The sequence below is a fragment of the Sapajus apella genome, unplaced genomic scaffold, assembly GCF_009761245.1.
Source record: "Sapajus apella isolate SASKATOON/1434 unplaced genomic scaffold, GSC_monkey_1.0 scaffold3, whole genome shotgun sequence".
NCBI lineage: Eukaryota > Metazoa > Chordata > Mammalia > Primates > Cebidae > Sapajus > Sapajus apella.
Window position 1 is genome coordinate 19,770,184 of NW_022436943.1, and position 14,037 is coordinate 19,784,220.

General features: G+C 46.9%; 1 protein-coding gene across 3 annotated transcripts; it reads left to right on the forward strand.

Annotated features, from left to right (window-relative positions):
• Positions 1–9,679: 9,679 nt before the first annotated feature.
• On the forward strand, positions 9,680–13,535 carry HEY1 (hes related family bHLH transcription factor with YRPW motif 1). 3 transcript variants are annotated; one of them, XM_032250677.1, is made up of 5 exons: positions 9,680–9,999; positions 10,278–10,353; positions 10,486–10,581; positions 10,841–10,922; positions 11,795–13,535. In XM_032250677.1, exons 1-5 carry the CDS (start codon positions 9,911–9,913, stop codon positions 12,376–12,378), a joined length of 927 nt encoding a protein of 308 aa, XP_032106568.1. In that variant the 5' UTR covers positions 9,680–9,910; the 3' UTR covers positions 12,379–13,535. The 3 variants fall into 3 exon arrangements, with proteins under 3 accessions (XP_032106568.1, XP_032106577.1, XP_032106586.1); XM_032250686.1 differs by having other exon boundaries at positions 9,684–9,999; positions 10,486–10,569; XM_032250695.1 differs by lacking the exons at positions 9,680–9,999; positions 10,278–10,353; positions 10,486–10,581; positions 10,841–10,922 and adding an exon at positions 11,168–11,356.
• The last annotated feature ends 502 nt before the right edge of the window (positions 13,536–14,037 follow it).

The window sequence follows — 14,037 nt, forward strand, 5'->3', positions numbered from 1 at the left end:
GCTCACCGCAACCTCCGCCTCCTGGGTTCAGGCAATTCTCCTGCCTCAGCCTCCTGAGTAGCTGGGATTACAGGCACGCGCCACCATGCCCACCTAATTTTTTGTAGTTTTAGTATAGACGGGGTTTCACCGTGTTGACCAGGATGGTCTCAATCTCTTGACCTCGTGATCCACCCGCCTCGGCCTCCCAAAGTGCTGGGATTACAGGCGTGAGCCACCGCGCCCGGGGCCCCTTTTAATAGTGTTTTTAAGTGGTAAAAGAAAAGTTTATTCAAGCACACATTCTGTCGAGATCCAAGGAAGTGAGTTGTATTCTTCAGCATGCACTCTCAGGGAGGATGAGCACGCAGCCTGCTGCACTTGGGAAAGCTGTTCACGGAGGGATAGTGCAAGGCTGGTGAAAGGAATCCCCAGGAACAATGAACTCTGGGAATTTGGCTTGAGAGGTAGATGGGTTGAAAGCCTAAAGGGGTCCTAGGCTCATTTGTCTTGTGCATTGGTGATAGGGTTGGTAGAGCCAGTTCTCCACAGTGGGAATTTCCAGCAGAGACAAAGCACCCCTTCCTTTCACTGTCATTTGACAAGAAGGTCAAAAAGGACAAGAACAGGGGAGAAAATTATCGACTAAAAATGCAAGCTCCTCTTAAATGGCAATACTTACCAGAAATACCAAGCTCTTTGTCATTTATTTGGAAAGGAGCTTGCCTTATTTCTTTAACTTCTCTATAATGGATTTGAAAAAGAAAAATCCTTGAAAAACAGAAAAATATATTTTACTCTAAAAATAGGCCTTTTAAGTGGCAAAAATTTGTATATTTTGTTTTGCTCCTTCAATTACTGGCAAGTAAAATAGAATACATTCTAAAAGCTGGGAAACAGAACACTTATCTATAACAAAAATGCCTACTTACAAACATACATTAAGATTCTATAAAAGTTTTGAAATAGGAATGTTTTAGTTCAGGCTGCCATAACAAAATGCTATAGACTGAGTGGTTGAAACAACAGAAGTTTATTTTCTCATAGGTCTGGAGGTTGGAGGTCTAAGATCAAGGTTCCAGCATGGACAGGTTCTGGTGAGGGCTGTCCTGGCTTGCGGATGGCTGCCTTCTCTGTGTGTCCTCACGTGGGGCAGAGAGGGAAAGAGAGAGGGAAAGGAAGCAGGGGAAGAGAGAGGGAAAGGAAGGGGGGGTGGGGGAGAGAGGGAGAGAGAGAGGGGGAGAGAGAGAGTGAGACGGAGAACCAGGAGAGAATGAATTAGTTCTCTGGTGTCTCTTCTTAAAAGGGCATTAGTCCCATTGTAGAGATTCCAGCCTCATAACCTCATCTAAACCTAATTATCTCCCAAAGGCCCCAACTCCAAATACTATTACATTGGGGGTTAGCACTTCAGCATATTAATTTGGGGTAACACAATTCAGGAATGATATCCAACCATGCTTCACTTCTTTTGTGTATCTTGTAACTAGAATATTACCTGGCCCCACTAGCCTTTGACTACAGATGAGGTCACATTAATGCCTAAATTCCAATGATTCTTAACCCTTCCTGCCAGACTATAGGACTTTGGCCCCTTTCTAAGCTCTCAGCCCTGCCTGGGTAATGCCTCATTGATATTCAATGCTGTTTGTCAATGACATCTTCCTCTTGAAGGCCTGTGCACTGCCTCTATAGCTAAGCCCTAGTCATCACCATTCACCTTCATAGTGCCATTTGACAGTGTATATGCATGTATATGTGGGGGGCATGGGGTGGTGGTACAGAATTAACCTGTCCCAGTTCTCTGCAGCATATTGTCATTTGGGTGCTGATGTAACATTATTATTGTTGTTATCTTTACCAGAATTATCTACTATATAAATAACTCCTTCAGCTTTTGGTCCTAAGCCTTTTCTCTAATGTGACTCAAAAATTTATCCTCTCAAGATAAAATATTTGCAAACTATGCATCCAACAGGGAACTAATATCCAGAGTTTGCATGGAACTCAACAACAACAACAACAACAAAACAACAACAACAAATAACCCTATTAAAAAGTGGGCAAAGGATATGAAGAAACATTAGTGGATCGGCAGCCCTCTAGTTTCAAAGATGTAGAGTCTGTGAATTCCAATTTGGGGCTCACATGGAACCTCCTGCTATATACTTTAATTTTTTTTCTAGTGGTGCCAAAGGCATATACTTTAATAATTTAAAATCATTTTGGACTTATTTATAATAAATATCTAAGAACACAAAAAGCAATAAATTATGAAATTCTTGAAAACCAGATCCAAAGAAGTTGTATATCCCAACTGTTACAGGATTATCTCAGCACCCAGGCTACCCAGGAAACAAGCCTTTACTTCCACTAAATGCAGCTTGGTACCAAGTCCGGGGAGTGATACTCCCCAGATTGCTTTTGTGACATCCTAAGATTTATCTCATTTATATCTAGCGCTATCTTGGACATGTAAAAATAAAAACTAGTTGAATTATTTAAACTATGAAAATATTCTGCAAATTACTATTTTAATTGAGAAAATAATATGCTGTATGTTAATATTTGTATTTTTTTTTTTTTTAAGATAGGGTTTCACCATTATGGCCAGGCTGGTCTTGAACTCCTGACCTCAGGTGATCAACCCACCTCGGCCTCCCAAAGTGCTAGGATTACAGGCGTGAGCCATGGCGCCTGGCCCTTTTTTTTTTTTTGGTATCATTTTAACTGAGAAAAGAATACACTGTAAATTATTCTTTAAGGAAAAGAAGGTGTCTTGGAATCAAACCAATGGCAGAGATTCAGATACAACTTTGGGCAAATCTCTTACTTCCTTTTTTAAAGCTAGAGAAAATAACTCCCCTTTCCTGGGTTGCTGTGAGAATTCAATAAGTTATACGTGAAGTTCTTAAAACAGTTTCTGGTATATGGGTGCCATGAAGTGCCATGAAGGTGTTTGTTATTACAAAGTATTTAAAAGGTAATACAAATTATTTTTAAGTAATTGGTTTCTTTGATTAGTCAGCAAATAACTTTCAGAAATAGGAAGTCAGATGCTTGCTCTCATTTATAAGTTGGAGTTAAATAATGTGTACACATGGAAACAGAGTGTGGAATCAGAGACACAGGGGACTCGGAAAGGTTGGGGATGGAAGGGGAATGGGTGATGAGACATTACTCAGTAAAAGTTCTATTTCAGCACTTGACTTAGTAATAATTTGTATTAAGTTGCTTTTCACTTGTGATTAATTTTTTTTTGTGGATCTGTCATTTTTAACCAAAAGCAAAATGCATCCACCCTTATACTATGACAGTTTCCCAAAGTGTGTTCCTTGGTATGCAGTTTCAATGGAATGTTAGCATATGTTATGTGTGGAAAAAAAAAGGTGTTGTAATTAGTGAGTTTGGGAAGTGCTGAGTTAGACAAATGTAAATAAGGCTTCTTTAGTAAGAATGTCTCTGAGCTTTTCACGCTGTAATGTGCTCCGAGATCTTACAGGTGGTTTTCCACATGTATTTGGAAACAGATTCTTTTATTTACAAAGGATCTTGAGAAATTAATGTTCTATGAAATGCATGTTGGTATTTTACATATACATATTTTAAAAGATGTAGTTGATTGCTGTGAAGAGATTCACTGGCAGGCACAAGAGGCTCAGGAACGCTCAGGAAGAAGGCCAGCAGTTCCAGACTTGGTGGCTCTGCAAGGCTCAGGAAGAAGCATCCCATATTCTAAACATCATCATCATCGTCATAACATAAGCATAAGGCATAACATTTGTGTGGCACTTGAAAAAATGCATTGTCTCATTTTACCTTTCGAAAAACCAAATGAATGCTAAGCTATTATTTTATGGATGAGGAAACTGAGGTTCAGAGGTGAAGGTGTGGTGACAAGCTCAAGGTCACACAGCTAGTAAAGAGCGACTTGAACCCAGGCAGGTGGCTTGAAATCCCTGCTTTTTCCACTGTACCATACCACAGCCTGTTAGGGTTCCAATTAAACAGCTCCTTCAAGGGAAATGCCAAGGCACCCTACATCTGACCTCAGTTAGGAAAGTTGATAGTGGAAGTGCACTTTTGCATGGCATTACATGCCACAAGGCAATCTGGTGCTTAAGATGCTGCATCTAGAGAAAGCAGCAAGCATGAGGAACAAAGGAAAACTGGCACTTAGTCAACATTCCTGTGTTCTCATGAAGGAACTCCATGAACTCCATGAGTTCACTCCCAACTTATACATGTATTTATAGCACTACATGCCCAGGAGACGTTTCTTAATAAGAGATTCAAAAAACACAACTCTCACTAATAATGAATAGCAGATACTTAATATTACTCAAAATAATCCAGTTCTCTTAATAAGAAGTGGTGTTTCCTTCTCCTGATGTTAAAAGATTACTTTCTAGAGACTCTGTTTTAATATACCCAATTACCAAATAATTATTTATACTGCCTTTCAACCTCATTAGATATGTAACAGAGTATGAGAAGGAAACACAGAAGTAACTTAGTGCTCAGAGTTTATATATTCATGGGCAGAGCAGGTGTATTAAAAGCCAATAATAACAGATGATGTTTATTGGATGCTAACTAATGGCCAAACATTGTTGTAAAGTGCTTCACATAATTGATCATATTTAATTCGTGACATTGAAAAGTATCGTTATTATTGTTATTATTATTTAGATGGAGTCTGGATCTGTTGCCCAGGCTGAAGTGTGGTGGTGTGTTCTTGGCTCACTGCAACCTCTGCCTCCCGGGTTCAAGCGATTTTCCTGCCTCAGCCTCCTGAGTAGCTGGGATTACAGGTAACTGTCACCATGCTCAGCTAATTTTTTTCTATTTTTAGTAAAGATGGGGTTTCACCCCCTTGGCCAGGCTGGTCTTGAACTCCTCACCTCATGATCTGCCCACCTCGGCCTCCCAAAGCGCTGGGATTACAGGCGTGAGCCACTGTGCCTGGCCGGAAAGTAACTATTATTAATATCACCATTTTACAGATAAGATTATTGAGACTTAAATGTCACAAGCTAAGAACTTGTGAGCAGCTTGATAGAGATTGTGACTTTTCTGCCTGATTGCTCTAGGCATGGCTCAGTGCCCAGCACAGACTAGGGGCTTTATACAAGTTTGTGAAGCAAATACATAAGCAAGCAGCCCTAAATGTTTCAGCCAACCACTGACTGGCTTCACCTGAAAGTTGTTTTGACAAAGACCTTTGCCTCAGAATGGATACAGCACTTAGACTAAAAGGTCAGAGAGACAGAGAAGCAGCCCCTGCTTTCTCAGAGGTGCAGGTGTAGCCTCTGGTTCTCTTAAGTACCATGTCCCATGATTGTTCAATTGAGATCACCTGCACCCGCCAGCAAACTGACAGAGAAAGGGCCTCATGAAGTGTATCCCAGTAGGGACCTCCGCAGCGGCCAATGCTGTCATTAATGAATCACTGAAGATTCTGGGCTTCCTCCTGGGCAGTCCCACACCCAGCTACTGCTTGCATCCCTTCCAACAAGCTGGCCACCCCAAGCCTCGTTCACAGAGAAATGCTGCAGCTGGAGTTTCAGGATGAACTGTTTCTCTCTGGAGGTTCTACCAGTTTACCTCTGGGGAGGCCCCCACCTGGACCTGGCCTTGTGAGTGAATTCCTAAATCTGGAGTGTCTCTCTCTTCCAGGACATCTGGAGTATCTCTTCTGCAAGGGAATGCAGATAAAAGCAGCCCGCAGAATGGTAAGTAAATAACTGAACTCAGACTCTACAAACCAGGCAAGAAAATGAGACTTTGAGCGAAATAAAAAAGGGTGATCCTTCAGGACAGATGAATTGTAAAAGGCAATACTTGCCCACTTCCCCACCCCTAATTGGTAAAAGGTCCTTTTCCTGAGGGGCCAGGCCTGGGCAGTCCCATTTAAGCTGGAGAATGGGTCAATCCGCTAGAGGTACCTTGCATTCAGGGTAGCAGTGACTTTTAAAGTCGTTCTTTGCTTAAAGCCTCCAGGGATAAATCCCCTTTACATAGCAGATGGGAGAAAATTGGGGTTGGGGCCCTTAGTGGAACTCTCTCCTCTGATCCTACCACCCATGGTAGGTAGGTCTCCACCCCTTTCTTCCTGGTTATTACTGAACCACCTAGTTCACCTCTTCTTTAAGTCCCTTCCGAAGTCCGAACAGGCCTTCCCAGACCTCATAAAGAATCCTCACCCCCTTGTTTTTCCTTACCAAGGAGTGCTTGCAAGCACTGGAGTATCCATAACTATTTTAGTTGTGTATTCTCTGTCTTCTCCCTAGGATGTGAGTTTTAGGAGTGCAGGCTTGATGACTTTTGGGTCACCTTTGTTTTCAGGCCCTAGCACAGCTCATGGCACATAGAAGAATACGTATTTATTGGATTCACTGAAAAATGAGAGTCAAAGTTAAGAAGCAGGACAACCTCATTTTTATTTATTTATTTATTTTTGAGACGGAGTTTTGCTCTTCTTGCCCAGGCTGGAGTGCAATACCACCATCTCGGCTCACCGCAACCTCTGCCTCCTGGGTTCGAGCAATTCTCCTGCCTCAGCCTCCTGAGTAGCTGGGATTACAGGCATGTGCCACCATGCTAGGTTAACTTTGTATTTTTAGTAGAGATAGGGTGTCTTCATGTTGGTCAGGCTGGTCTTGAACTCCTGACCTCAGGTGATCTGCCTGCCTCGGTCTCCCAAAGTGCTGGGATTACAGGTGTGAGCCGCCATGCCCGGCCTTCATTTTTAATTTTTTAAGAGACAGAGTCTTTGTTACCAAGGCTGGAGTGCCGTGACATGACTATAGTTCATTGCAGCCTCAACCTCCTGGGCTCAAGCCTAAGCCTCTGGAGTAGATAGGACACCAGCCACCATGCCTGGTGAATTTTTATATTTTCTCTAGAGATGGGGATCTTGCTGTGTTGCCAATTGGTCTGGAACTCCTGGCCTCAAGCAGTCTTCCACCTCAGCTCCCTGAGGAGCTAGGACTACAGGTGCATGTCATGCCTGGCTAATTTTAAATTTTCTTTTTTAAGAAATGGGGGTCTTGCTGTGTTGCCCAGGCTTATCTGGAGCTCCTGGACTCAAGCAATCTTTCTGCCTCGATCTCTCAAAGTGTCGGGATTACAGGTGTGAGCCACTGCACCTGGTCATAGAGAACTTCCTTTTTGACAGAAAAGTAATCATGAACATGTGAGCAATATTTCATTTAGATGCTAATGTAGAGCGAAGCATCCCTAACTCCACTTGGTCTTTTCCTCTCACTCAACATCTGCAGCTTGTCCATGCCTCTCCATGGCAGCAGAAATGGGCTAAAGCAGGAAAGACTGACTTACTGTAGATGCCAGAGGCTGGGAAAATTTACAGAGCCAGAGGGGAAGTAGACAAACTGGTTCTGGGGAAGGCTGGCCTGTTTACTTTTGGGAAAGGAATGGAAGGTTAGATGGACTTCTGGAAGGCAGAGGAGGGCAGGTGGGATAGTTTCCTATGCCTGGAGCATCAGGTTCTGGGAGGGAAGAGGCAGGGAGTAGTGATGGATGCCCTGGACTGAAGACTGGGAGAGCCAGGAAGGAGCCTTAAAATTGGCACCTCCAGAGAGAAAGCCGTGGTGGGATTGACCTTGGACTGACAACTGACAGGCAGCATGCAGTGGAGTTTCAGGAAGTCAGAGGTCTGGGGTGCCAGCAACAAACTCACCATGGTTGATGGAAGGGCCCAGCCTAGACAGGGAAGCAGAGGGGCTGGGGCTGGAGACGATGTGAAGTGGAATAAGCTTCTGTGGGAGCCAGGAGGTTGTATTTCCTGGGTGTATGTGTTGGGGGTGGGTGTGGAGGGGAGAGGGTGCCCAGAGAGGAACTATGGTTGGGCCCAGGCGGGCCAGTCAGAGTTTTTGGCATCCAGGGTGTTTTAAGATGGCATTGAGGCTGGGCGTGGTGGCTCACGCCTGTGATCCCAGCACTTTGAGAGGCCGAGGCGGGCAGATCACCTGAGGTCAGGAGTTTGAGACCAGCTTGGCCAACATGGCAAAACTTAGTCTCTACTAAAAATAATAATAAAAAAAAATTAGCTGAGTGTGGTGGTGCGCGCCTGTAATTCCAGTTACTCGGGAGGCTAAGGCAGGAGAATCGCTTGAACCTGGGAGGCAGAGGTTGCAGTGAGCTGGGATCGCCCCACTGCACTCCAGCCTGGGCGACAGAGTGAGAAAAAATAAAAAGATGGCATTGAGATCAATAAAATACTCTAGAAACCAGGAAGCTTTTTGCAAAGAGCAAACGCCTTTTGTTATCCTCACCGATATGTATTAAGCTTTCCCTCACAGACAGGACTACAAGCTCCAGAGGGGATCTGAGAGGAATGTGAATTGCTCTGCACCTTTGTAAGGGGCAGAAGACCAGATTTTCAAATTTAAAACAATCATCCTGTTTCTGGAATCAGAAATCAGTTTAGAGATTTACAAACGTATTTTTAAAAAATCTGTCTTCCTGGGGGATTCGGGAAGGGGGGACTTCACGTAGCACCCAGTAAACGCCAAGCCACCGAAGCCAGAGATGTGTGTGTGTCTGGGGTCACAGACGTGTATTCCCTCAGCAAGGCCGGCCTTAGACGCAAACGCCAGCACCGCCACCCTGTCGCCAGCTGAGAGGATCTGGCCGCCAACGCCGGAGCGGGGGAAGGCGGGGGACAACAAAAAACCCCAGCATAATGGACATCCCCAGTGACGGTTGGGTTTTTTCCGCACCCCCAGTCAGCCGAGAAAACAAGTGCTCCACTTCCCCGGAAATGAGATGCACAGGGGTATTCATTCCATCCCGCGGCTGGGAAGCCCCTGCGGAAAGGAATCTGGCTGCCTGTGCGGCCTGGATCCCAGAAATCCAAAAAGAACGTCCCCTGAGCCCACAGCTTGCTCCTCCATGTGACCAGCTCCTGGGCTGGTGGCCACCGTGTAGGCGCCCAGTGCCCCCTCTCCCGGCTCCCTGCGTGTTCCGCGGAGCCTCCGGCGCGCGGCCCAGCCAGGTGCACCCCGCACGGCCCCGCCAACAGCGCGCGCCTCCAGCCGCCGGGCACGGGCGGCCACGCAGGCGAGATTTACGGTGGCGCTGGGCGGCGGCTTCCGGGGCCGGCCGGCGCCCAGGCTCCGATTACAGGTTCACACCGGGGGCCCGGCCCGCGGCCGCCCAGCCCCCGCCGGCGCGCCCTCGCGCGGCCCGGCTCCCCGCCTGCCTATTCTTCTCCATTCATGCGGACGCCCAGCGCCGCCGCCGCCGCCGCCGCCAGCGCGGCCGCCGTCGCCGTCGCCGTCGCCGGCCGCCCGGATTGGCTGGCGGCCGCGGCGCCAGCACTTTCCCACGGCCCGCGGCGCGTGCGGCTCACCGGAGGCGCTGCAGGCGAGGCCCTGGCGCGCGGCCAGGCCAATCGGGGCGCGCGGGGCGGGGAGGGGCCGCGGCCGCCGGCGGGCTTGTGTTCTGGCTCGGCCTCCCGCGCCTCCCCACCGCCCGCGCCTCCTCCTTCCCCAGAGTGCAAGCCCGGCGGAGCCCCCGCGGAGCCGACGCACCGCCGCCGGGCAGGGGTGGGCGCGGAGGGCGGGGGCGCGGTCCGCTCGCGCCCTCCGCCTCCCTCCCGCCCCTTCCCGGAGCGGCTGTCAATCAGCGGCGCGAGAAGCCGGATTGGCCGGGAGGTGGCTGTTGCCCTGGAGCTGCCGCCCCGCCTTCCCGCCCCCTCGCCCGCCTTCCCCACTCCCTCGCCCTCCCCAGGGCCCTGGGAAGGGGCTTAGCGTGGGAAAGGATGGTTGAGTTTTAACCAGAAGCAAAGCGTGAGCGGGATCAGTGTGTGCGGAACGCGAGCAGCCGAGCGCGGAGAGGCGCCACTGTAGTTAACTCCTCCCTGCCCGCTGCGCGGACCCTCCCCTGGAGCCCCCGGGCAGCCAGCATGAAGCGAGCTCACCCCGAGTACAGCTCCTCGGACAGCGAGCTGGACGAGACCATCGAGGTGGAGAAGGAGAGTGCGGACGAGAATGGGTGAGCTGGCTGCGGCGGAGCGGAGCCAGAGCTGGAGGCGAGCGCCGGCCGGCCGCGGTGACAGCGGGCGAGGACCCTTGGCGCGCCGGTGCCCTGCGCTGACCTCAGCGCGTCGCGGGCTGGCGGCCGCCTGCGGCCAGGGAGACTCCCGGGGCGCTTTCCAGCCCAAGTTGCAAAACAGTCTGAGTGCAGGGAGGGAGTGGGGGCGATCTCTTAGATCACCTCCCCTCGTTTAACGGCAATTTCAGTTTTTGTTCGTTTTTTTTTTCTCTTTTCAGAAACTTGAGTTCAGCTCTAGGTTCCATGTCCCCAGCTACATCTTCTCAGATTTTGGCCAGAAAAAGACGGAGAGGAGTGAGTCTCTTTGCAATCTCCTTTTATTTTTGTTAATTAACTGAAATAACCACCTTTTTTTTTTTTTTTTTTGTCTTTGAAATTCACAGTAGTAATGGAAATGCCTTCCTTTGTTTTGCTTGCCTTCTGCAGATAATTGAGAAGCGCCGACGAGACCGGATCAATAACAGTTTGTCTGAGCTGAGAAGGCTGGTACCCAGTGCTTTTGAGAAGCAGGTAATGGAGCAAGTAGGTAAAGCTCTCCGCGTAGCTATCCGAACCTCCTGACTCCTTCCCACCATTAATCTCATCCGCCTTGGAAAATAGCCGTGTCGCTGTGCCTGGATGAATTCGTACACAGATGCCAACGTATTTTGTGAAGACCACTGATTTTGTTTTAGTCCATACTTTACGATTTACAAAGCATATATATTTGCTTATATGTATTCATATTTTGTCTCCCAAAGGACCTTGTGCCAAATCAATCTTTTGTCATTCTCATCTTTAGGGATCTGCTAAGCTAGAAAAAGCCGAGATCCTGCAGATGACCGTGGATCACCTGAAAATGCTGCATACCGCAGGAGGGAAAGGTACATCTCCTAGACCTGGTGGGGGCTCTAAGTGTTTCGCATAGAGTGAGCAGCGGCTGAAGGCCAGGATTGGTGCAGTAGCTGCCTGATGTTTCTCTGGTGGTGGGGAGAGAACGGTGTGTGGTATATGTCAGTACATTTTGAAATGCACATAGAATCTTATCCGGTGAATTCACCACTCCAATTCTCTGCAGATTGAGCTAGTGCATCTTTTGGAAAATATCTACTATTTGTGAGGTCTTCAAAAGTTGTGACAGCCCTGATTCAGATCAGGTAGCTCTCACATTTGTCCATCGCTATTTTGAGAAAAAGCATTCAAAAGCAATATGTGGTCTTATTTTGGTATATGGGATTGAAAAAAATGTGCTGTCACATGCCTCTTGAGGAAAGAAATGTATTGTGGTTAAGTAGAGAAGACCTAACAGGAGACCAAGGTCTGTGTGTCTGTCTCCAGCAGGAAAATGCTTTACTGAGGTCCAAGTGCCTAAAAGCTCCACGATGATAACTTACATCTGTGTGTCTAATGAATTTCACTGCTCTGTGGTTTCTCTGTCCTTGATGTATTTTTTGTTGTTGTTGAGGGAAAACATTAAAGGAATGAGCGTAGTTTCATCTGCTGGTAGGGTATAATTCCAGTTTCTGCTCTGCAGCTTCTAATTGGACTTTGAACTCGTATTAGCAAACACATTCTGCTCATGTTGATTAATGCAAAGATTTCTGTTGACTCCAAAATATTTAGACTTTTGGAAGAACCCTTGAGTGTTGTTTTTAAGGGATGCGGGTATCTGCCAGGAAGGGCTGCCTCTGGGATTGAAAGAAATGCGGGAAATGAGCAAAGCCCTGAGATTTTTTTCTTTTGTTCTTTTCCTTAGGTTACTTTGATGCGCACGCCCTTGCTATGGATTATCGGAGTTTGGGGTTTCGGGAATGCCTGGCAGAAGTTGCCCGTTACCTGAGCATCATTGAAGGACTAGATGCCTCTGACCCGCTTCGAGTTCGACTGGTCTCGCATCTCAACAACTACGCCTCCCAGCGCGAAGCCGCGAGCGGCGCCCACGCGGGCCTAGGACACATTCCTTGGGGGACCGCCTTCGGACATCACCCTCACATCGCGCACCCGCTGTTGCTGCCCCAGAACAGCCACGGGAACGCGGGCACCACGGCCTCGCCCACGGAACCGCACCACCAGGGCAGGCTGGGCTCGGCACATCCCGAGGCGCCTGCTTTGCGGGCGCCCCCTAGCGGCAGCCTCGGACCGGTGCTCCCTGTGGTCACCTCCGCCTCCAAACTGTCGCCGCCTCTGCTCTCCTCAGTGGCCTCCCTGTCGGCCTTCCCCTTCTCTTTCGGCTCCTTCCACTTACTGTCTCCCAATGCACTGAGCCCTTCAGCACCCACGCAGGCTGCAAACCTTGGCAAGCCCTATAGACCTTGGGGAACGGAGATTGGAGCTTTTTAAAGAACTGATGTAGAATGTGGGAGGGGAAAATTTGAAATCCCAGCTGGGCTGGACTGTTGCCAACATCACCTTAAAGTCGTCAGTAAAAGGAAAAAGGTACACTTTCAGATAATTTTTTTTTAAAGACTAAAGGTTTGTTGGTTTACTTTTTTCTTTTTTAATGTTTTTTTCATCATGTCATGTATTAGCAGTTTTTAAAAACTAGTTGTTAAATTTTGTTCAAAGCATTACATTGAAATAGTATAAGCCAATACTTTGTGATAGGTTTGCACTGTGCCTAATTTACTTTGTAAACCGGAATGATTCCGTTTTTGCCTCAAAATTTGGGGAATCTTAACATTTAGTATTTTTGGTCTGTTTTTCTCCTTGTATAGTTATGGTCTGTTTTTAGAATTAATTTTCCAAACCACTATGCTTAATGTTAACATGATTCTGTTTGTTACTATTTTGACAGACTAAGGTGTTGTATAAATAATATTCTTTTGGGGGGAGGGGAACTATATTGAATTTTATATTTCTGAACAAAGCGTTGACAAATCAGATGATCAGCTTTATCCAAGAAAGAAGACTAGCAAATTCTCTGCCTCCTATAGCAGAAAGGTGAATGTACATACTATTGGGGGCCCTGAATCAATATGACCAGCTGCTGGTGTCTGCCAGGACTGGCAGTTCTGATTTAGTTAGGAGAGAGCAGCTGATAGTTAGGTCTCATTTGGAGTGTTGGTGGAAAGGAAACTGAAGGTAATTGAATAGAATATGCCTGCATTTACCAGCCCCAGCAATGCAATGAATTTTTAATCACACGGATCTCAAATTCACAAATGTTAACATGGATGAGGGACCATAGCGTGCAAGCGGTCAATTGAGTAGTACAGTGGAACCTGTTAAATGCATCCTAATTTTCCTGGAACTGCCATATTTTCTTTTGGAAATTTTTATGTGAGTTTTCCTTTTGGTGCATGGAACTGTAGTTGCCGAGATATTTAAAAGGGTTTTCCTGCCTCCTTCTCTTTGATTTATTTAATTTGATTTGGGCTATAAAATATCATTTTTCAGGTCTATTCTTTTAACAGGTGTAGTTAAACGACCTCCACTGAACTGGGTTTGACCTCTGCTGTACTGATGTGTTGTGACTAAATAAAAAAGAAAGAACAGTATTCTGTGGTGTATGTCTTACATACCTCAGCCTTTCCCCCTCTTGGCTAAGAAAACATAAACTTTCCTTGGTTTTCCTTTTTGCTGATCAGTTTGTATGTTTACCAGTTTCATTCTTCTTGGACTTCTAAACGGTGTGAATTCGTGCCATTGAATAAGGTGACTTCATTACAATGCAGAGCTTTGGCCTGCCTCCCACAAGGGGACATGGCCCTTTTGCTCTTATGTCCGATGGTCTGGCCCTAAACTGGCCATCTGTGGACTAGGAAAGCTGACATCAGACTGAGACTTACAGGGGTGGAAGGAAGCTTGAATGAAATGTTTTAAAAGCGTATTGACTATTTGACACATATTTACTGAGAGTACCTACTATGTGCTCAGTTCTATGCTGAGAGAATGGAAATTTATTTTTTTATTTTTTTAAATGGCAAAATAGGAACACCCAAATCTTGCTATCCCTGAGACCCCGTGCATGGGCTGGGAAATCTGAGCGGTGGCAGGCTG

What these genes read in the sequence shown, in the direction of transcription:
- HEY1 (XM_032250677.1), top strand. Translation starts at nt 9,911, where the DNA reads ATGAAGCGAGCTCACCCCGAGTACAGCTCCTCGGACAGCGAGCTGGAC. An exon ending in GAGAGTGCGGACGAGAATGG is followed by an intron (nt 10,000 to 10,277) that starts GTGAGCTGGCTG and finishes TTCTCTTTTCAG; the next exon opens with AAACTTGAGTTCAGCTCTAG. An exon ending in AGAAGCAGGTAATGGAGCAA is followed by an intron (nt 10,582 to 10,840) that starts GTAGGTAAAGCT and finishes TCTCATCTTTAG; the next exon opens with GGATCTGCTAAGCTAGAAAA.